A 23,769-nucleotide genomic window follows, 5' to 3' on the forward strand; every position below is an offset into this window, starting at 1 on the left:
GAGAGGGGGGGTACCTTCCCTCTCCTCCTCCTCCTCAAAAGCGGGCCCGAGGCGATGACCCCCAACGGCGCCCAGCTCCCGAAACCCCACACTGTTGCACAAGCACCACACTATACCCCTTGACTTAATAAAAGGATATTCTTCCTTTCTATATACGGGCGGAATAAGCCCATCTTTTCTTAAGCCTTTCCTTCGCCCTATTTTATTATGGGTTGACCGTATCAAACTACATTCTCCATTGACTATAATGGCTGCGCCCCAGCCAATCAAGAGCATGCATTCCCCTGCAGCAGCTAGCTCAGGGAGCCCTTGCACGCCTCATTTAACCTCCTGACAAGTTGCTGATGGCCCCCTGCTGCGAGAACAATGGAACCGAAACCAGCGACCTCGTGAAACTGTCAAAGTCTTGTTACAATGTATCCATTTGTTTCCGTTTTCAATATACAATATACACTTGACCGGCAAAGGGGCCGAAAGCTTCGGAAAATGATATAAAATCAACCAAAGTTCCGATTTTCTCCATTTTGACACCGTTCTACTCCGTTCCCTCTGGACTCCATGTTGCTGCCCACTTCCATAATCTCCTGAGCGACAGGTCACGTACTCAGGAAGACCCTAATCCGCTCGGATCGTTCTGCCAAACCCTTCCTCCCGACAATGCCCGGTGATAGACGATGCATATCTGCCCCATTGTTTCGCCAACACCCATACTCAGGAAACGTTTATCTATGTTTGTCTATGCATATCCTTTACTCTGCATATTTCCCCCCCTCCCTTTCTGAAGTGCTGATCCATGTAACCCCACCTCCCTGTAATGTATTCATGAGGTCATCTATGTAACCCAACCTTCCTATAATGTATTCATGACGTTTTCTGCACTGTATTCTGGGACTTGGAGGGAACTTTTAAAAGTCTATGTCACCCCATTCTCGGGGTTCAATGCCATTTTGAACCTGTTGCGCAATAAACTTTGGATCTCCGTTTATTGCTCCTGTCTCCGGCTGAACTCATTTTCTTCCGCTAGGACCCGCGGACTCTGTCCGACGAGCCGGGTGGCAAGGGCAACTCCGCACCCGGAATTTTTCCGTAACAACACTTACTCCCAAGCAAAACAATTGGATGTTGTTTCATTTCATTTCATTCTCTCCTTGATCCTCTGAGTCACCTCCAGACTTGTTTAAAAGGGCCTTTTTTCCCTCCATGGATCTCAAATTTTTGGAGTACAGTGGTACCTTGGGTTACAGATGCTTCAGGTTACAGACTACGCTAACCCAGAAATAGTACCTCGGGTTAAGAACTTTGCTTCAAGATGAGAACAGAAATTTTGGGGTGGCGGCAGCAGCAGGAGGCCCCATTAGCTAAAGAGGTACCTCAGGTTAAGAACAGTTTCAGGTTAAGAATGGACCTCCAGAACGAATTAAGTTCTTAACCCGAGGTACCACTATAATCAACACCTTGTATTGCCTCAACACATCTTTCAGTTCCTGCTTCACAGTGTCATTTTTCAATGTTTCCTCAGCAACCTAACCCAGAAGAAGCCTGATTGTAGTCAGTTTATTCATATCAGGCACAGGGAACATGTGGCCCTCTAAATGTTGCTCCCACAATTCCTGACCACTGAGGCCTTATTGACCATCACTAACGAGAATTTGTGCCAGGCAATGTCAGCTAGTCCACAAGTTCACCTTTCTCGAGTTACGTACTGCATTACAAACAGATTCACCATGTTTAAAGGTGTGTGTGGGGGGGTATTTTTAAAAGGAAATAGAGATTTCCAAACAATATGAAAGACATTATATATTTTTAATAAATGCACTCCAAATACCATTGTATTTATCCATATACCATCAGCATCTAAAAGCAATCCATTCATATGTTGCAAGAGTTGTCATATCTTTGGTCCGTTGTTCAAAGGGGACCATGGTATTATCTTTCCAATCATAGACTTGAAGAGTTGAAAGGGGTCCAAGTCTCATCTAGTCCAAACCCTTGCAATGATCAGTATCAGTTTTTGGCAGAAGTTAGGGCATGGAGAGTCCATCTACATTTATATGCTGTCAAACTTCATATAAGAGGTGTATGGTTTAAAATAATAATATCTGAGAATTTTAAATCCCCCCCCCAAATGGTATATATACAGTATTACTTATAAACCTGTGTTTTGTATCCTATCACAATTTCAAGTTTTCTTCTTTTTCTTTTTGTCGTTTTTCTTTTCTATTCATTCACTTTATTTTCTCGCTGAAAAGTTTCAATAAAGCATAAAAAAATAAAAAATACACAAATAAAATAGAGAATTTATCTACATCTGCCATTGCCTCTCCTCCCTTTAATCACAGTGACTACACAGTTACTCCCAAACAAAACAACATCCAGTTGTTTTAGCTTCTTCCATTTTCCCCTTGTGCCTATAAATCACCTCCAAACTTACTTAAATGGGCCTTTTCTTTTGCAAGGAGCCCCAAGCTTTTTGAGTGACCAACACCTTGTATTGTCTCAACACATCTTTCAGTGCCTGCTTCACAGTGTCATTTTTCAATGTGAAGATAAATGGGTTCAGAAAGGGGCAGACGATGGTGGTGAGAACGGCAGGCACTTTGTGAACTTCCAAGGTCTCTTTCTGGGAAGGTGTAACATAGATGAAGATGCTGATGCTGCAGGAGATGGAGATTATGGTCAGGTGTGAAGCACAGGTGTTGAAAGCCTTGGCCCGGCCAGTGGTGCTGGAGATGTTCATTACCGCTGAGATGATGAACATGTAGGAAAACAGAGTCACAGTTAATGAGCATATGATGACAACAGCAGACAGAAAAAAGTCCATCAGCTCAATGAAACTGGTATCGCTGCACGACAGTTCCAGCAGTGGACCGCTGTCACAAAAGAAATGATTGATGACGTTGGACCTACAGAATGACAATCTGGTGATCAGGATGGTGGGAAAGAGGACTGAGAGGAATCCACCGAGCCAGGAACCCACCAGCATTTGAATGCACACCTGGCTGTTCATAATGGCATGATACTGCAGGGGTTTGCAGATGGCAGCATATCGGTCAAAGGACATGGAAGTCAAGAGGATGAACTCCACCGTGCCCAGAAAGAAGTAGAAATAGGATTGGGTCATGCAACCAGCAAAAGAAATGGATTTGTCATTGGAAAAGAGGTTCCACAGCAACTGTGGGCTGATGGCCGAGGTGAAGAAGATATCTAGGGCAGCAAAGTTGCCAAGGAAGAAGTACATTGGGGTGTGGAGCCGGCTATCCACCAACACCACAAAGAGGATGACCATGTTGCCCAGCACGGTCACAATGTAGAGGACCAAAAAGAAGAGGGCGAGAAGGATCTCTTCGTGGCGGTCAATGGAGAAGCCCAGCAAGATGAATCCAGACACGCTCTGGTTCTCCATCAGACTTTCCCCTCGTCACTCTCAGCACATTTTCTTGAAGGAACAGTAGAATGGTGAGAGTCAGAACTTTGAACCCAAAACACAGGTGGTGCTTTACAATCCTTATTCATCTTTCCCACCACACTTTTTAGGCATTTATTTGGGATGGGATATAAATCTACTAAATGACTTTAATCAAATACACAATTATGACAAACATGAACATTTACTTACTGTAGCAAGCAAAAATCCAGTCATGTCCAATACTGGATTTGTAGGCATGGTTGCAAAGAAGATGCTTCTAGATTCTCAATGTTATTTTGTGCTCTGTCAAGAAACCTGCTGTCTGTCTATCAAACTGGATTTGTAAAATACTCCATTCTTCAACCCTCTTTGATCTCAGCTGTCCATGTTTTCTTAAAAGATGAACTCTACTGAAAAATCTTCCTCCTGCCATGCTCTGTGGCAAGTAACCCACCCATTTGTAGTTAGAATTGAATTGTTCCCAATGTGTGCAAATGAGAGAGGACAGGTTTGAGGAATCCCATTTAGTAATGCATTGAGAATCTGAAATCATTAGTGGGGCTCTAGAGAGACAGTCTCCAGGGATATTGTTAGAATAATTCTCTAATACAAAGGTTGATGTGGTAGTCGATGAAACAGGAATTTCATTTAGTTCTTTTGAACCAGTTCCTTTCTAATGAAATCATCATCATCATCATCATCCTATTCTCCCTTTTACCAATGTACTGTGTTGGAATGAGTGTTCAATTTCAGGTGGAGAGTTCTGGACTCAAAAAAATGTTCTTCTATGAAATGCACTGGGTGGCCTTGGAATAATCACTATGTGTATCTCAGCCGAACTTACATCACAGGGATCCTGAGTGGAAAGGAGCATTGGAATAGAAAACAGCCCTGTTGCATCAAGTCAAAGGCTCATCTAGTCAAGAATTGTGTTCTCACTGTGGCCAGCCAGATACCCATAAGAATAACTGCACAATAGAATGTGAACACTACACAAGTTGTCATTCCCAGTGACTGGTGTTCAATACTGCCTCTGATGGTGGGGGCAGAACATAGACTCTGTGGATAGTGAATAGTCCTTGGTAGTCTTCATGAGTTTGTCTATTCCTCTTTTAAAGCTATCCATTTGCTCAGTCATGATGCTCACTCTTCTGGGAGCAACTTCATTAAAATGGAAAACTATGAGCAGGGGGCCAAAGCCTTGCAGCAGTGTCAGACAGAAATAAGATGAGTTATTCTCTGGCTCAAATCAAGATCCAAGCCGGAGAAGAACTCAGGGGATTATAGTGTTCCAACTTACATTCAAGATGAGTTTTATGAGTTACTGAGAATCATAAGCCAAATGAAGGAATATTCATATCATGTCTCTAATATTTTGCCAGATGAATAGAATGAGAGGTGATGAGAATTCAGTGCTGTGAATCAGTGAAAAGCATAGCAGTCAACTAGATGGAATAAATATCCCCGCATTTGATTGTTGGAGAACTGGAACTGGGAGAAAGGGTTAACTTTCTTTATAAGCACAAGTCACTCTCATTTACTGATGGGAAATGGGAAATATTTACAGCTGAGGGGCTGTTGTGTACTACAAGATGTTTAAAAGTTTCTATGCACTGCTGTTGTTTATTCTGGAGGTACTCAAAAGTATGCAGTACCAGCACTTTTTTTCTATTAAAAAGTACTGTTTATAAGTGTGGAACTTACTGGGGGGGGGAGTGGACATGGGTGGCACTGTTGTCCTTAACCACTGAGTCTCTTGGGCTTGCTGATCAGCAGTTCAAATCTGCAGAATGGGGTGAGGTCCCATTGCTCTATCCCAACTTCTGCCAACCTAGAAGTTCAGAAGCATGCCAGTGCAAGTAGATAAATTGGTACCACTGCAGTGGGAAGGTAAACAGCGTTTCCATGAGCTCTGGCTCTTGTCACAGTGTCCTGTTGCACCAGAAGTGGTTTAGGCATGCTGGCCACATGACCTGGAAAGCTGTCTGTGGACAAATGCCGGCTCCCTCGGCCTGAAAGCGAGATGAACACCGCACCCATAGTTAAGTTTGACTGGACTTAACCGCCCAGGGGTCCTTTACCTTCTCACTTATTGCAACAACTTCATGCTGAGTGCCAGCACCATTTTGTTTTTCTAGTAGAAAAGCTCTTATTCTATATGTATGTTTTGAATACCAATAAAGTGTCTTAAATAGCCACATGTGTGCAGACCAGGATATAAAATACCACCAGCACCCCACAAAGAATGCCTATACATGCACCATACAAGATTTGGGCATGCAAACTTTAAATCAATTCAAATCAACATAAATGTCATTTCCTGAAAGTTAGCAAGAATATCTATGATAAACAGCCTCGGTCCAGTATACCTGAAGGAGCGTCTCCACCCCCATCATTCTGCCCGGACGCTGAGGTCCAGCGCCGAGGGCCTTCTGGCGGTTCCCTCATTGCGAGAAGCAAAGCTACAGGGAACCAGGCAGAGGGCCTTCTCGGTAGTGGCGCCCGCCCTGTGGAACACCCTTCCAGCAGATGTCAAAGCGATAAACAACTACCTGACATTCAGAAGACATCTTAAGGCAGCCCTGTTCAGAGAAGTTTTTAACGTGTGATATTTTACTGTATTTTTTGTTTTTATGGAAGCCGCCCAGAGTGGCTGAGGAAGCCCAGCCAGATGGGCGGGGTATAAATAATAAATTATTATTATTATTATTATGACAGTCTTCCACCTCAAGTTCTTCCCTTGAGAGATTCTTCTCCTTTCCCTTGTACATCAGCAACTGTGCCTGACACACACAAAAAATCACTCATTTTGTGCATTGACCACAAGGGGACAGTTCTTCTCAGTGTACTCAATTCAAACTTTCAGCTACTCATCTGGACCATTCAACACGTCATGGTCTGGGGCTAAGGTCTGACAGTACACAGTGCAGCAACCTTGAAGCTAAGCAAGTCTAGGTCTGGTCAGTGCTTGGATGGGAAACCTCCTGGAAACCATATGAATGTTGAATGGAGTTTAAGACATTTGAGATGTAAAATGTATTTATTAACCTAGAAGTAGAAGTAAATAAATGGAACTGAAAGTGATTCTTGGGTTACATTGAGTAAATCATCTTGCTCTGGGGAAGAAAGCGGAATATGCTTATTTCATAAATAGAAATTAGTCCAACATTGCCTTGAAGGTACTCAGTGAAGGAGCTCCTGTCCTTCCCTGTGGAAATGTAGCAGGACCCCCAAGACCTACATCCGGTCACACCATCAGCTTCACATCTCACCCGCCACAATTTTGTGAAAGTTCTTCCCAGTCTTTTCCTTTACTTCTTCCTTGAGGAACAGTCCTCTCTTCCTTGCAGCATCTCGAAGGGCTTCCTTGACCTTCTCATTCCGCAGGGTGTAGATGAAGGGGTTGAGCGATGGGGCCACCACACTAGTCAAAAGAGCCACCACTTTGTCCACCCTTTCGGTATAGGTGTGTGTGGTGCGGACATGCATGAAGATGTGGCTGCCGTAGACGATGGTGACCACAACCATGTGGGAGGCGCAAGTGGAGAAGGCCTTGCTTCGACCTTGCACGGAGGGGATCCTCAGAACAGCCAGGGTGATCAAACAATAGGAGATGACAGTCAGAACCAAGGATCCGAGGATGAGCCCCCCAGCCAGAACCAAGTTGATGGTCTCCACCCATTCGGTGTCGGTGCAAGCCAGGTTCACCAAGGGCGTGCGGTCGCAGAAGAAATGGTTGATGACGTTGGAGTCACAGTAGGGTAGACCAGTGACCATGATGAGCGGGCCAAGGATAGTGAAGAAGGCTGCTACCCATGTCCCACAGACCAGCTTAAGGCAGAACTTCCTGGTCATCAGTGCTGGGTAGCGCAAGGGGTTGCACACAGCTTGATAGCGGTCAAAGGACATGACTCCTAAAAGCAAGAACTCAGTAGCCCCGAGGAGAAAGTAGAAGTAACATTGAGTCATGCAACCAGCGAAGGAGATGGTGTGACTTCCCCAGAGGAACCCGGCCAAAAGCTTAGGCACCGTCACCGTCGTGAACCAAATTTCTGCAAAGGAGAAATTGCGGAGGAAGAAGTACATGGGGCTCTGCAGGCGATGGTCGGACAGAGTGATGCAGATGATGACCGTGTTCCCTGAGAGTGTGATGAGGTAGTTGGTCAACACCAGGAAGAAGAGAAGCAACTGCGTGGAAGGTTCTGTGGGGAAGCCCACCAGGTAGAACTCCCGCACAGCTGAAGAATTGGCATAAGGCATGGATGGATAGTCAACTCTGGTCTTTTCTGCAGGGGCAAAACAAAATTCGCAAATGACATGGGGGAGAAATCAGATTGTGTTCACATTTAAAGGAGGAATTATTGAATTTGAGTTTCCTGAAACTTTGCCCTCGTACAGTGGTACCTCGGGTTACGTACTTAATTCGTTCTGGAGGTCCGTTCTTAACCTGAAACTCTTCTTAACCTGAAGCACCACTTTAGATAATGGGGCCTCCTGCTGCCGCTGCGCCGTCGGAGCACGTTTTCTGTTTTCATCCTGAAGCAAAGTTCTTAACCCGAGGTATTATTTCTGGTTTAGCGGAGTCTGTAACCTGAAGTGTATGTAACCTGAAGCATATGTAACCCGAGGTACAACTGTATATGCCTTTTGGTACACATTACTGGGCTGAAGAATTGCATTGCAAATTTCAGAGAAGTATGGCTGTGCTTCGAATCACATTTCATTCTAGAAATGCACATTGGGCAGGTTTACCTTTAAATGTGAATTGAATGGGTTTCTGCCCCATCCCTTGCTGAGCCCCAGCTCTCTAACGAAGATCTGTTCTACTTTCAAGAGGCTTAGGATCCTCTTCTTGGTTTTGTGGGCTCACTAACAGTATCAAGGGAGCCTGATGATTTGGAGGGAGCAGAATCCAAACTGTACATATTTTGCACTCTGACTCTAAGTACACCCCTGCAGATGTTCATTCCATTGAAATCAATGGCATTACCTCAACCAAGAGGATAAAAACTTTATAAAAGAATGGCGGTGAAATTATAATCTATTTAGGAGACCACTGTAAGCAGATGGAAACATTAGCGGGATTTTGATTTCACTTGTTGTGTACCAGTTACCATGGATAATTATGGATTGATATAAAAGTTGGAGTATCAAAGAATATGCAGTATTAAATGTTTAAAATTGGACCCCATGGAGGAGATGAGGGGAAGTCCTGAGATTCAGAGGAATCTCTGTTTGGATAACTTTGTATTTGTAAAACCAAATAAAAATGTTTTCAAAAGAAAAAGGAGAAATCAATGGCATTACCCCTAACTGATGATTTGAGAAGCTTCTAGCAGGGCATGTCATTACGACATTCCAATGAAATATATATTGCATTGTCCATTATAATCCCTTACCTCAAATCCCTTACCTCAAACAGGTGTGTATTCTACAGCATGGGGCACATATATATATTGTAGAATCTTGGGGGGGGGGTTGTTTTTTGTTTTGCTGTATTTAAACTACAATTTTATTTGTACAGCACCTAGAGACCTCTTTGATCAAGTAAATGTGGCTCCCTTTTTTTTTGTCAGTGAGCCAGTAAATGTGTTAGCACATGGGTAGGCAAACTAAGGCCCGGGTGCTGGATCCAGCCCAATTGCCTTCTACTTTCATCGCACTGTTCCAACACCTGCTGGAAACCTTTGGATTTGTGCAAACCAAACCTTATTTCATGTGCATTTGCACTTAAACTCTGTTGATTTTAGCTGTATTTTGATCCTTTTTTATGTCTATTGTTCTACAAGTCTGCTTTTATTGCTATATATATTTTAGGATTGTTTTTAGTCATTTTAGTAAACCATATATCTCTTTCTGAGTAAAGACCAAAATACAATTCTGCCTCACAGGACCACACAATATTCTGCCTCACAATATTGTTCTAATAATTCATCACTGTGGTAAGAGTTTTCTTACCATGTTGTAAAGAAAGGATTGAGTGGGAGTAGGACAGATTGTGAAGCTGAGGCTACAGTACTTTGGCCACCTCATGAGAAGAGAAGACTCCCTGGAGAAGACCCTGATGTTGGGAAAGATGGAGGGCACAAGGAGAAGGGGACGGCAGAAGACGAGATGGTTGGATAGTGTTTTCGAGGTTACCAGCATGAGTTTGACCAAACTGCGGAAGGCAGCGGAGGACAGAGGTGCCTGGCGTTCTCTGGTCCATGGGGTCACGAAGAGTCGGACACGACTAAACGACTAAACAACAACAACAACAGGTCATTTCAAGATTCCCCATAAACTCCAGGGTTGATCGCCAGCCAGGGTGGGTCACACCAGAAGAGCAGGCATGTCCAAAGTCTGTTTTGGGGGCCACCTTTATGCAGCCCCTGTGGCATTTATTTATTGGGGTCAAAAATCCCCAGAAAAGCTCAACAACTTCAATCCTAAAAAAATCTCAACAACTTTGGGGTAAAATCATAAAAAAACAGGTCGGCACCCCTGCACCAGAGAGACCATAGCATTTCCACATACCTACCCTAGTGCTTACAGCCAAGATCACCCCTCGGAAGCTGCTTTCTCTTCCATCACAGAGGCTGGGTAAACAAGGTAAGCAGCAAGGTGATGTCTTGACAAAAGAGAAAAATGATGATGAACTGTGTGCATATAAGAGACACAAGAATTAGAATAGGGCTCAGCATCAGCGTCTTAATGCTTTGGTGAGGATTGTTTCCCTGATTTCAGAAGCGTTTAAAGGAAGCAATTCTCCGGGGGCAGAAATCCCAATAGAAAAGTGGCTGTTGAAAAAAGATGACGTATGTAAAGCTAATCTAGGATTCATTGGCCCGAGATGTTGACATGATAAACTTATTGCTTGAATGTGCAGAAGCTCCCTGCATTTAAGTGATCAGAGCCCTTAAGCTACAGTTCCATGAAAATATTAAATATTTCATACTGTATATAGCTATCAAGGATAGCTTCAAGGATGCATGGTTCTTACCCCCCCCCCCACTGCATTATACATTCACAACACCCCTGTGAGTTAGATTGGATTGAGAGACAATGTGGATTTCATCACGTGTTTTAAGATCAGATTGGTGTTTGGTTTGGCTAGGAAACCAGCATTTCCTTAGTACTTTGCCCAGCTTAAGCCCATGGTAAATACAATGACAAAGAGGGTATGAAACCAGGAAAAATATTCATGGGGGGCTGCACAGTTTCTTGTGTAGGCTTGAAGATGCTTGAGAACTGGAGTTTTAACTCTGTAACAGAGCTAGGAAGACCACAGTGCCAAGCTCCAGAGAGCTGTGTCCTCCATAGCTGTTTCACAGAATTCCATGCAGTCCCAGAAGATGCGGGTGGCACTGTGCTTTAACCACAGAGCCTAGGACTTGCTGATCAGAAGGTTGGTGGTTCGAATCCCCATGACAGGGTGAGCTCCCATTGCTCGGTCCCTGCTCCTGCCAACCTAGCAGTTCAAAAGCACGTCAAAGTGCAAGTAGATAAATAGGTACCGCTCTAGCGGGAAGGTAAACAGAGTTTCTGTGCGCTGCTCTGGTTCGCCAGAAGCAGCTTAGTCATGCTAGCCACACGAGTCGGAAGCTGTACGCTGGCTCCCTCGGCCAACAAAGCGAGATGAGCGCCGCAACCCCAGGGTTGGCCACGACTGGACCTAATGGTCAGGGGTCCCTTTACCTTTACCTTTTACCAGAGGCAAAGCACTCTGGGAAATAAAGATGGTGGCCAGAACAACACAAGAAACTAAGAAAAGCCCTGCTAGATAAAGCCAAAGGCTCATTTAGTCCAGCACCCTGTTCTTCACAGTGGCCAACCAGAATCCTGAATGCAGGATGTGAGCAAAGGATGTGGTATTTTCAGAGGCATAAGACTTAGAACAGTGGAGGGAGAATATAGCCATTGTGGTACATAGCCATTGATATCCACAATGGACTGTCTGGCGCTTTGCTCTGCAATGCACCAACTTGGTTTTAAAAAAAGAGGAAAGACATTGTGGTTGACTGCCACTAATGGGATGAAGTTATTTGGGGATGCCCTTGTGCCATACTGGTGCCACTGGTTCCACACAATAAAACAGTCCTTTGTGTTACATCAGCATCTTGCAATAAGCTGCCTTATGGTCCATTGTATTTAACATTCAATGTTTTTACACCTTGCATTGATGTATCCATTGGGGTCTAATAATTTATAATAATATTTTATTATTCATACCCCACCCATCAGGCTGGGTTTCCCCAGCCACTCTGAGCGGCTCCCAACAGAATAATAATAATAATAATAATAATAATAATAATAATAATAATAATAGCGATAAAACATCAAACGTTAAAAACTTCTCTAAACAGGGCTGCCTTCAGATGTCTTCTAAAAGTCAGATAGTTGTTTCTTTCCTTGACATCTGATGGAAGGGTATTCCACAGGGCGGGCACCACCACCAAGAAGGCCCTCTGCCTGGTCCCCTGTAACCTCACTTCTCGCAGGTAGGGAACCGCCAGAAGGCCCTCAGAGCTGGACCTCAGTGGCCAGGTTGAACGAAGGGGGTGGAGACACTCCTTCAGGTATACTGGACTGAGACTATAAATGGGGGTAAATGGTGTTGGACTCCAGGAAATCAAAGTTGCTCAAATTCAGCTCAGAATCTCCGCTTGACCACGTGATGCTATCTACAGTTGAAATGTACCACCTTTTTGGAATCACTAGAGTAGTAAGTTCCATTGAACTATGCTGGATTTTGCACCTGAGAATATAATTAGTAATGAGCTACAAAACTTTGGTCTAAGATCCTCATTCCCTTAAGAAATTGCCCAATTAAACTTTGTGGTGAACTTCTTTTAAACAAAAAAACAGGACTGGGAGCTAGCAGCTCATAGACCTAATTAAGAGCAAGGGATCCCCTGGGTCAAAGAATATCCCTGGACAAGTGATCCTCTCCTTAATTAGAAGGAGTTTGTTTTTCTCCCAGTCCCCCTTAGTTTATTTTAGGAAAAAAGAAGAGGTTCCACAGATTTTAAAAGTCCCACCTGAGCATGGTCCTGCTTCCCCCTGCCACCGTCTACTGATGAAATAATCCTATTTCTTTTATGTTTCTTTCTTGATGTGCCAACAAACTGCTAGTAGAATAAGCACCCACTGCCCTAAGCCACCCTTAATATAGTGAGGGCTTGTAGACTTGTCCGTGATGCACAGCAGTTAGGCATGTATTGCTTCAACACATTGGCCCTGACTTTCATTAAAAATATATTCAAAATACAGTGGTACCTTGGGTTACATATGCTTCAGGTTGCAGACTCCGCTAACCCAGAAATATTACCTTGGGTTAAGAACTTTGCTTCAGGATAAGAACAGAAATCATGCTCCGGCGGCAGCAGGAGGCCCCATTAGCTAAAGTGGTGCTTCAGGTTAAGAACAGTTTCAGGTTAAGAACAGACCTCTGGAACGAATTAAGTACTTACCCCGAGGTACCACTGTATATTCAATTGCATATATTTGTGTGCACCTCACTGTGTTTTACCCAGGGTTGGGTGTCCATGGAATGAAGGTCAACTCTAACGTTTGGCCTATTTTCGTCCATCCTAGAATGAGTGGCGTATCAGCAGGTGAGGTAGAAAAGGGGCTCAATTTTAAGATGTTGATGATGGATACTTAGCTGAGCAGCTAAGACCACTAGCTAACAAATAAGCCTTCCTATATGATGATGATGATGGTGATGATGATGATGATGATGCCACATATCTGACCCGTTTGCCCAAGCCACTCTAGGCAACTTCCAGTAAATTGTAAAACCTCAAACATTAACACCTTCCCAATGCAGGGCTGCATTCAAATGTCTTCTAAAAGTCCGTTGTTAATCTGTTTGACATCTGATGGGACGGTGTTCCATGGGGCTGGCGCCACCACCAAGAAGGCCTTCTACCTGGTTCCTGGTAACCTCATTTCTCTCAATGAGGGAATTGCCAGAAGGCCCTCAGGTTAAGAACTTACTTCGTTCCGGAGGTCCGTTCTTAACCTGAAACTGTTCTTAACCTGAGGTACCACTTTAGCTAATGGGGCTTCCTGCTGCCGCTGCACGATTTCTGTTCTCATCCTGAGGTCAAATTCTTAACCCGAGGTACTACTTCTGGGTTAGCGGAGTCTGTAACCCAAAGTGTTTGTAACCCAAGGTGTTTGTAACCACTGTGTGTGTTTCTGTTTTTCACAACTGACATAGCCAGGGTTGGAATAAGGAGACACAAAGGCACGCCTTGAGATGCTTCTACCAGATGTTTCATTTTATTCTCCCCTCTGGGTGCCATGGTCAAGGTTGACGTGGGGCAAGGAATGGCCTTCTGCCATGATCATGCCATTAGCCAGGTATCGGAGGGGAGGAGGGGGAGGTGGACCCACAGCAGCATCTCTTGGGACCTCATACCACGTGGGGGGAGGCAAGTCTTCTTCTGCCACCATGGAAGAGACGAGGTTCCCCATCAAACGGTGATACCTGTAGTTCTCTTCGCGCTCGCCCCCATCTCCGGCCACCCACAACGTTAAAGAGGACAGTGGAGGACAAGATCTCTGAGCCGCCCGGCGGAGACGGGCACCTCTACGTCCCCAGGAAGACAGCATCTCCTTTCGAATGGGGTCCAGGTCTTGGTAGAATATCTCACTAGGGGCAAGCGATATTTCTTTGGGCTGGAACAAAAAGTTTGAGGTGAAATGCCTCCCTTTTTTAGGCGGAGTAGGGAGAGACAATCAAGAACAATAGCAAATTGCAAGGTACAGTGGACCGCTCTGGATACGTGACTTGTGGGTTGCGAACGCGGCAAACCCAGAAGTGTATACTTCCGGGTTTCACCATGCACGCATGCACAGAAGCACTCTATCGCACCACACGCGTGCGCAGAAGGGGCGCCTCCAGTTACGGACTTTTCAGCTTAAGGACGAACCCCCGGAACGAATTTAATTCGTATCTGGAGGATCCACTGTATCTGACATCCTTGTTTCCCTTTGGAATTGAAATCCTGGTGATTAAATGGAAATAGGCAAATGGGGGCCATGTTCAGCGCCATCCAGTGGCTAAACTGTATAATGACACTTATCCATGCATACATAATGGTCATATCAAGAAAGGTTTTGAAAGTATGACATGCCTAATGCCAGGCCACATTCATGGATGGGTCTGACTTTGTTGATAATAAATAATAATAATAATAATAATAATAATAATAATAATAATAATAATACCCCACTCATCTGGGTTTCGCAAGCCACTCTGGGCAGCTTCCAGCAAAATATATAAAATAATAAAATGTCAAATGTTAAAAACTTCCCGATACAGGGCTGCCTTCAGGTGCATTCTAAAGTTGTATGGTTCTTAACTCCTTGACATCTGAAGGGTGCCACTGCCGAGAAGGCCCTCTGCATGGTTCCCTGTAACTTCACTTCTCACAGTGAGGGAACTAGCAGAAGACCCTCAGAGGAGGACCTTTGTGTCCAGGCCAAATCATGGTGGTGGAGACACTCCTTCTTCAGGTATACTGTTTCATAGTGATTTCTCTTCTTTTCATGGTCTTGATTGAAAAGTGTAATTGCAATCATTTCAGTTTGTTACAAAATCACTTATGCTGTTATAAGGAAGGTGAATGAACTACATGCTAGATTGAGTCTGGCCTAATTTGAAATGAAACCATTTTACACACACATATACTTTTCAAGCATTAAGGCAAGCAATGGGTGTTAAGCAAGTGGTGTTTTTAACTTGAAATAATCAACATGAATGGGAGTCACCTTCATGTAAATGTGTGCACAGTATAGCCCAATAAATGCACTTTGACCTTCTTTTTAACAATAAATTGCTAGTGATATTCAGTTTAACTCAAAGCAGACAAATTCCAGCAAGAGAAAAGAAAAAGAAAAATCTTGACTTGGGTCCTCCTGACAAATGTGCTTCAAAAATTATCGATAAATGATATGTTCTCATGCTTCTAATGTTCATGCATTTTCTGTTAAATATCTTCATTTAAAGGTCTTTTTAAAAATGCAAAATACTAAATTCACCATTAGTATTGTTGCTTCATAACTTCTGTGAAGAAGACCAAAGTTCGACTGTGCATCTCCCGCAATCACAAATTTCTTGCCCCTTTCTAAAATTAATTTACTGGTGTGTGTGTGGTTTTTTTTCCCCTTTTTGTAAATCTAGCAAAGAATAAAATGAAATCAGAATTAAGGGGTTTTTCTCAGCACTCGCCCTTCTTCTGAAAGGAAATGCTCTGCAGGGGCACACAGAAAAGGGGGGGTCAAGATGCATTGGTCAAGCATGCCTGCTTGCCCCCCCATGGCTGAGGGAGCTTTTTTAAGGAGTGAAGTTGTTGAGGTTTTTTTTTTAAGATTTTACCACAGGAAATAAACTGCCAAAAGAGCCGGATTAAACCGACTGATGGGCCCCCAAAACAGAATTTGGACATGCTTGATCTAGGGTGAGAATGTGGCTTAAGAAGCTATTATTATTATTTATTATTATTGAAATTATATACCGCCCTAAACCTTAAGGTCTCAGGGCGGTGCAAAGAACAAAATCAAAATACAAAACCACAAAATATATAATCAAAAGAGAAACAACAACTCAATAACACCCCCCCCCCAAAAAAAAACACCCCACCACATTTAAATAGGGCATAGGATGTCAATTAGATCAAACAAAGGCCTGGTTAAAAAGATACGTTTTTACCTGTTGCCTACAGGTGTATAATGAAGGCGAACTTCTCTGGGGAGAGAATCCCACAGACAGGGAGCCACTGCAGAGAAGGCCCCGTTCTAGTGTTTCTACCCTCCAGACCTCTCAAGGAGGAGACACACAAAGAAGGCTCTTGAGACCCAGTGGCCCTGCAATGCCACTTCCATACCCCAATACTTACTGCCCATTGGCCTCTCCGAAAGAACTTCATCAACCCCTGACTTCCCTTGTCTGGTTTCTCCGACTTAGGTTCTTCATCGCCTGTTGCCTCCAGCTTCCTTCCGGAGGCCCAGTTCCCCATTCCAGGGGGCTCACCCCCCTCTTGCTGGGAGATGCCCTTCTCCCCTTTCTCCGGCTTTCCCCTATGTGGCCACCACCACTGGGGCTGAGGGCTGTGGTGGGGATGGAGCCATTGTGACCTCAGCTGGTGGCTGCCAAGGAGATATTGAGACCTATGGCCTTGACTCCAACCTCTTCGGGAGCTGTGCAATTTTGGCTGTCTGCATGAAGAGGAATCCATCCATCCCTTGTCAGACCAACACAATCCTTATTTTTATTTTGTCTGAAAAGCAGGAGTGGGGAACTGTTTACTGCCTGAGGGCCGCCACCCTCCAAGGGCCACACGCCAATGGCAGGCAGGGCCAGAGGCAAAAGTGGGTGGGGTGATTATGCAAATGTTACTCTGGTTTAGGAGGCTGGTTTCAATGCATCTCTCTTTGTCCTCATAGAACCATAGAGTTGGAACGTCACCGAGCCCCAACTCCCTGCAATGCAGGGATCTCAACTGGAAATTCATCCAGGCAAGCAAAGTTCAAGGCCACAATCCAGCCAGGGGATACTCCACTTGGGGGCAGTGAGAGATCCATCCTTGGGAGAACTCTAAAGACCAAATAGATAGGTCATCAGGGACAGACATTCCCTATCCTTGCTTTTAGGGCATGACCTATGTCATGGAAGTCTGAGGGGACATTTCCAAATTGTCTTCAAAGGCAGCCCCTCGTATAACACATTTCCACAATCTAACCTAACAACAACCACTTTTTATTTATACCCCGCCCTTGCCAGTTCAAAAACCAGGCTCAGGGTGGCTAACAACAAAGCAGCATAAGATACAGTATAAAAAGATGAATAACAATAAAATTCAAAATTCAGAAATCAATTTAGGGGAAATAAGCATTAGATAATCCCCAAGGCTAGCTGGCTGAATTGGTCCTACTTGGGTAAACCTAGAGTTTACCAGAGTCTGTACAAGAGAAACTAGACCGTTGGCCCTCAGGACTCAAACCCCTCACTCTTCTTGAGTGTTTTTGGCCTGGCTGGAATGCATTGTCGAACTCTGAAAATAGCTCTTGCTTGTCTGGAAGGAGCATAGGGAGGGCAAGTTATGTGTAGAAACTAGTCTACTGTGCAAAGTTTGCCCCATTTTGCTCCTGGCCTTTCTGACTACTGCATGTGGCCCCTCAAAATGTTTGCGACCCTTGATCCCCACCTTTGGTTTGAAAACACAACACCACAAAATGTATGGCGGGGGAGCTCCCTTCTTACCGACCAACAATGTAATCTAAATGGCCTGGAACGAAGACTTAGCTCTCAGATCTTTATTGTCCAGCAAAACGCACAATTTACCCCTTCAAAATTCCCCCCCTATGGCCCCTCAGAACATTGTCAGGTTTTTCCATCGGCGCTTGATCTCACGGGCTGCTTGATCCAGCCACCACTCTGCATACATCACCTCCTGCAGCCAGAGCTGGAACTTCTCCCATTCGTAGGAATTCTTGAAATCCTGAGACGTCAGCTCCAAAAGAGCCGTCTCCAGCCTACGGAGCGTGGCACTGGAAAGTCGCAGGTTCCGATAGCGGAAATTCTCCTTCCAGCCTCTGACTTGCCCCTGTAACACAGAGTTGGTTACGCAACAGGGTTAAGCTTTCATTTCTTACCATCTGTGACAGGGCTAACCAGGGGCAAATTAAGACCTTTAGAGGCCTTAAGCACTTGAAGGATTTGGGTGCCCCCGTATATATCTAATTCAAAACATAAACAGTAATAAACCGTAAAATAACTTTATTTTTTGAAATGAAATGAAAACTATGGTAGAATGGAAAATAATGTGGTGGGTTTTTTTGTATACGTCTACTTTATTCATATTTTAATTTCCCACCCTACGTTGTCTAATTGCACAGTCTTTGATCAGATCTTCAGGATAAAAAAGGTAAAGGGTAAAGGGATCCCTGACCATTAGGTCCAGTCGTAGGCGACTCTGGGGTTGTGGCGCTCATCTTGCTTTATTGGCCGAGGGAGCCGGTGTACAGCTTCCGGGTCATGTGGCCAGCATAACTAAGCCACCTCTGGCAAACCAGAGCAGCGCACGGAAACGCCGTTTACCTTCCCGCCGGAGCAGTACCTATTTATCTACTTGCACTTTGACGTGCTTTCGAACTGCTAGGTTGGCAGGAGCAGGGACCGAGCAACGGGAGCTCACCCTGTCGTGGGGATTTGAACCGCCGACCTTCTAATCGGCAAGTCCTAGGCTCTGTGGTTTAACCCACAGCACCACCCGCGTCCCTTGATCTTCAGGGTACAGGGTTATAAAGACTAGGACTAGCCACCTGAGAAACAGTTTCTATTCAAATGCGATTTTGGTTTTAAACACAGTGTAAGGTAGTCTCTATGGGAGTATATTGTATTTAATTATGGGGTATCAGAGTTTTTAGGGGGCTAACCAGGCTGGGATAGCTGGGATAGGAGGCTTGTTGGTTTCTGAATGTCTGATGTAGATTGTCAATTTCGTTGTTCTGTATGGGACAATGACAATAAAGATTATCGTATTGTATCATATCTTCAAAACAAAACTTACATAACACATCTGCTTCTATACTTAGGAAAGATAAAGAATTCAGCCTGCCTCGTTGCATAGTTCTTCTGTTTTAATGCAGTGGAACCTTGGTTTTCCCGGAAGACCGTTCGACTTCCGAAATGTTCAAAAACCAAAGCAGTTATTTCCAGGTTTCCGGCGTTCGAAAGCCGAAACGTTCGACTTCTGAGACGATCGAAAACCGAGATTCCGCTGTATATTTCAAATGAGAAAACAAATAGCTCCACTGAGCAATTTGCTCCACCCTGCCCTCCAGCCAGCACAGCACACAACATGGAGCTGGAGCTGCTTTGGAGGCAAATAGCAATAAACAACAAACAACAACAACGTCATCATCAAAATAAATAAATAAAGGGCAATGGAACGGGGTCCTTTGGCCTGAAATAGAAAGACAGGCTGGGGTGGAGGCCGGTCTACCCCCTCCCATGGACGTGGCAGCTGCCAGTGTGATATGGGGGGGGGATGGGAAATCTGTCCCCTTCCCAGTCCTCAGAAAGGGCACAGTCCAGTGTGATCCAGAAGATCCTCAACAGCAGGCACAAAGGTGCCCTCCCACCAGCAGGGGGCAGCACAGAATCATCACAGAACAATAGACCCGTAGCACTGGGAGATTCCCCCCAGGCATAGCTGTCAACTTTTCTCTTTTCTTGCGAGGAATCCTATTCGGAATAAGGGAATTTCCCTTTAAAAAAGGGAAACGTTGACAGCTATGCCCCCAGGGTCATCTCGTCTAACTCCCTGCAATGCAGTTGCCCGGTTCCACTGAGCAATTTGTGACTATTGATGTTAAAAATCCAGCAATGGAAAATTTCTGTGGTGCCCCTCTTCCCAGGATTCCCTAAGCATGTGCTTATCTTGCTAATCCAATCCAGCAGCGACAGCCAGCATGTGGCGGGGTGTTGGTGGCAAGAGGCTGGGCACCCACAGAATTTTTTGTATGGGTGCCCCCAAGCCCCCCCTGGAGTTAGCACCCCTATCAAAAGCAAGTACTTTTGATAATAAAGAGTTAGTGTATTTTTCTGTGTACAAGACGCCTTCATGTATAAGATGACCCCTATTTTTTAAACCCAAAATTAAGAAATTCTTTCGTTTTTGGGGGGAGTGGAGGAGGTCACTTCCGCCAATCGCTCACCCGCCTGCCCACCACTGCTGACCCCTTGCCACAGCCTCTGCCGATCACGCACTTCGCCGCAGCCGCCAATTGTCTGCCCGCTCGCTGCCACCAACAGCCCACCCGCCCACTTGCCGCAGCTGCCAATCGTCTGCCTGCCTCGCCACAGCCGCCAATCATCCGCCCAATCACCGCTGCCATTCTCCTGCTTGCTGCTGCCATTAATCGCATGTCCCCCTCTGCCTTCACTATCCGTGTATAAAACGACACTCAGTTTTTGCCTCATATTTTTTAGCAAAAAGCATCGTCTTATACATCAGAAAATTGGGTAATTCCTGACTCTGGACATCCCTTGCCTGATGGCACCATGACAGGCATTAACTCTGAATCGATATTGGTTGGGGAGTAGAAATAATTCCTTGAATGAGATTGGCTGCACCAACAAGCAAAGTTTAATGTTACATTGACTGAGCATTATAATATTCACATAGAAAGCTACTGTTGGGGCCATAGCTCAATGGTAGAGCATCTGCCTTGCATATCAAAGGTCCCAGGTTCAATCGCCAACATTTCCAAGCAGGGCTGGGAGAGACCTTTGTCGAAAACTCAGAAGTGACCCTGCCAGTCAACATCAGCCATCTTCAAACTTGGATCTCCATAAGTTGTTGGAATATAACTCCTATCATCCCCGACCGTTGGATAAGCTTTCTGGGGATCAGAGTTGCAGTCCAGCAATATCCGGGGACTCAAGGTTGAAGAGCAATGAGCTAGATCAATGGTTCTCAACCTGTGGGTCCCCAGATGTTGGAGGACTACAACTCCCATCATCCCTGAGCTCTGGCCTTGCTAGCTAGGGGTGTTGGGAGTTGTAGTTCAACAACATCTGGGGACCTACAGGTTGAGAAAGGCTGAGCTAGATAGACCAGTGGTCAGCATAAGGCAGCTTCTTGGGTTCCTGTGAGGAAAAACCACCCATGCCCTGTGGCTTGTGGCAGTGAATCTTCTGAAGATGCCCATCCAATGGTAAAGGTAAAAAGGTAAAGGACCTCTGGATGGTTAAGTCCACTCAAAGGCGACCATGGAGTTGCAGCGCTCATCTCGCTTTCAGGCCGAAGGAGCCAGCGTTTGTCCACAGACAGCTTTCCAGGTCAAGTGGCCAGCATGACTAAACCACTTCTGGTGCAACGGAACATCGTGACGGAAACCAGAGTGCACGGAAACGTCATCTACCTTCCCATCACAGTGGTACCTATTTATCTACTTGCACTGGTGTGCTTTCGAACTGCTAGGTTTGCAGGAGCTGGGACAGAGCAACAGGAGCTCACTCCGTTGTCGGGATTCGAACCAACCTTCTGATCAGCAAGCCCTAGAGGCACAGTGGTTTAGATAGATAGATAGATAGATAGATAGATAGATAGATAGATAGATAGATAGATAGATATAGATTCTTTATTGTCATTACACAAGTGCAACATTGCACAAGTGCAACGAAATTGGATGCCATCCCTTAAAAACAACAAAAGCAACACAACAACAACAACCAAACAAACCACATTCCAGCCACACCCACACCCACACCCATCAAATTCCCAGGTCACACTATCGAGTTACTGCATTTAAGAAGGCCACAGCTCTTGGATAGAAACTATTTTTCAGTCTATTTGTCCTTGACTTGATGTTTCTGTATCTCCTGCCAGAAGGCAGTAGTACAAACAGACTGTGTCCCGGGTGAGATGCATCCTGCAGGATATTGTTTGCTTTCCTAAGACAACGGGAACCGTTTAGGCCACAACGCCACCCGCGTCCCTCCAATGGCATGTTAGTTAAAACATCAAATCTCACGTTGCCTTCCCTGTCTTCCTCCTTCACTTCCCCCATACTCACAGCACAACAAATCCTTGGCCAACAACAGTCAAACAGGTCCAGCTGTTTCTCTGGTCTTCTTGGGCTGCTGGATGTTGCCTGGCTGAGCCCAACTTGGGAAGGAACACTCCCCATCAGCCCCCCAGGGTGCTGGTTGGGACGGAGGCTCTGCCGTGGCTTTTGCTATGTGGAATGAAAGGAGTCCTTCCCGTGCAGCTCTGGTGGCTTCAAGACCCCGCCTGACCTCACAATGCAAAGGTGAAATCACAGAGGAACCATGCACACTATCTCTGCAATATCTGTAAGGGTTGTGAACAGGGCCACAACCCAAGGGAAATCATATCTGATCTGGATCTGCCCCCATAACAATTCAAGGATGGGGTTCATGTTTAATTTGAACTAAAGATACATTTGGGAAGGGAAGCAAGGAGACACTGTGTTCTGTTCCCGTCCTCTCAACCACACTGTGAGCAGGAGGGTTTAATCCTGCTGGGGCAGCCTGCCTCTCCGTCCTGACTGCTGCCTCACCTTGTGGCAGGGCCCAGATTCCTGCAGGTGACTCGACCCAACCTAGGGCAGTCTGGGGCTAAGTCCACCCAAGTGGGACGCAGGTGGCGCTGTGGTCTAAACCACTGAGCCTCTTGGGCTTGCTGATCAGAATGTTGGTAGTTCAAATCCCTGTGAGTGGGTGAGCTCCTGTTGCTCTGTTCCAGCTCCTGCCAACCTAGCAGTTCGAAAGCATGCCAATGCAAGTAGATAAAAAGGTACCACTGCGGCAAGAAGGTAAATGGCATTTTCGTGTGCTCTGGTTTCCATCACGGTGTCCCATTGTGCCAGAAGCGGTTTAGTCCTGCTGGCCACATGACCCGGAAAGCTGTCCGTGGAAAAACACCAGCTCCCTCGCCTGAAAGCGAGATGAGCGCCACAACCCCATAGTCGCCTTTGACTGGTCTTAACTGTCCAGTGGTCCTTTTCCTTTACCTTTTTTTTTATCACCACCCAAATCAGCTGAAGTGCAGATCCCTCTGGATCAGCTTGATTCTGATCAGGGGTTAGGATTCAGCCAAATTTGGTGCACAGCCCTAATATCTATCCCTTACCCAAAAAACCAGGATTTCCAAAAGAACATGGGGGGGGGGCGGGGAGGATCCGCAACAGAACTGATCGTTTGCTCTTCGGTCAATATTCTGCTGACTGATAGATCTAGTGGTTGGAATGAACTGGTTTGGTTTAACAAATTTAAATGCATTAACTCAAAAATCTCCAAGCTATGCCAGACAATAGTGACCATAATGGCTGGGTGAAAGTAATATAAATTAAGTTAATTTTGAGGTGGGGCTTTGAATGATTTTTAGGTCATCTTCAAGTTCATTTTCTTGCTTATGTGTTTTGTTTTGTTTTGTTTTGTTTTGTTTTGTTTTGGTCCTTTAAGCATCAAGGTCATAATTGTTGCAGGAACATAAACTTAAATGTTTTGCCATTTTGTCCTTCAACCTAAAAGGGTCCAAGAGAAAAAAGAGACAATGAGGGGGGCAGGGGTAGGATGTCTAATTTAAAGAAATTCCCTGGCCCTGGATATGCAAATGAACAGTTATGGAGAAGTGAGTATGAAGAAGCCTTCCTCTATTCTTCATTGCCTCAAAGAAACGGCTGCAGTGGCTACTTTAGTGGCTAAGAGTGCTTGGGCCTCGGAGTTCTGAGTTCAAATCCTCACTCAGCCATGAAGCTCACCTTGAGCCAGTCACTCTCTCACTGCCTAACCTACAGGGTTACTGTGGTACCTCGGGTTACAGACGCTTCAGGTTAAA

General features: G+C 45.1%; 2 protein-coding genes and 2 long non-coding RNA genes across 5 annotated transcripts; all 4 read right to left on the reverse strand.

Moving 5' to 3' along the window:
• Positions 1-2,431: 2,431 nt before the first annotated feature.
• LOC310830747 (olfactory receptor 6J1-like) lies at positions 2,432-3,403 on the reverse strand (the record flags this gene model as incomplete). The annotated part of the gene is made up of 1 exon (XM_083710587.1): positions 2,432-3,403. The coding sequence occupies one exon, from the start codon at positions 3,401-3,403 to the stop codon at positions 2,432-2,434; it is 972 nt and encodes a 323-aa protein (XP_083566713.1).
• A 3,024-nt stretch (positions 3,404-6,427) lies between these two features.
• On the reverse strand, positions 6,428-10,675 carry LOC310828939 (olfactory receptor 6M1-like). 2 transcript variants are annotated; one of them, XM_083707043.1, is made up of 2 exons: positions 9,927-10,675; positions 6,428-7,692 (listed from the first exon to the last, which is right to left on the reverse strand). In XM_083707043.1, exon 2 carries the CDS (start codon positions 7,664-7,666, stop codon positions 6,668-6,670), a length of 999 nt encoding a protein of 332 aa, XP_083563169.1. In that variant the 5' UTR covers positions 7,667-7,692; positions 9,927-10,675; the 3' UTR covers positions 6,428-6,667. The 2 variants fall into 2 exon arrangements, with proteins under 2 accessions (XP_083563169.1, XP_083563170.1); XM_083707044.1 differs by having other exon boundaries at positions 9,923-10,675.
• A 2,978-nt stretch (positions 10,676-13,653) lies between these two features.
• Positions 13,654-16,601, reverse strand: LOC310829095. Its single transcript, XR_014557124.1, has 2 exons — positions 16,297-16,601; positions 13,654-14,074 (listed from the first exon to the last, which is right to left on the reverse strand). It is a non-coding gene; the product is annotated as an uncharacterized lncRNA (long non-coding RNA).
• Positions 16,602-17,698: 1,097 nt separating this feature from the next.
• Positions 17,699-22,698, reverse strand: LOC310829097. The gene is made up of 2 exons (XR_014557131.1): positions 21,983-22,698; positions 17,699-18,003 (listed from the first exon to the last, which is right to left on the reverse strand). It is a non-coding gene; the product is annotated as an uncharacterized lncRNA (long non-coding RNA).
• Positions 22,699-23,769: the final 1,071 nt, after the last annotated feature.

This window comes from Podarcis gaigeae (genome assembly GCF_964106915.1).
Source record: "Podarcis gaigeae genome assembly, chromosome: 13".
NCBI lineage: Eukaryota > Metazoa > Chordata > Lepidosauria > Squamata > Lacertidae > Podarcis > Podarcis gaigeae.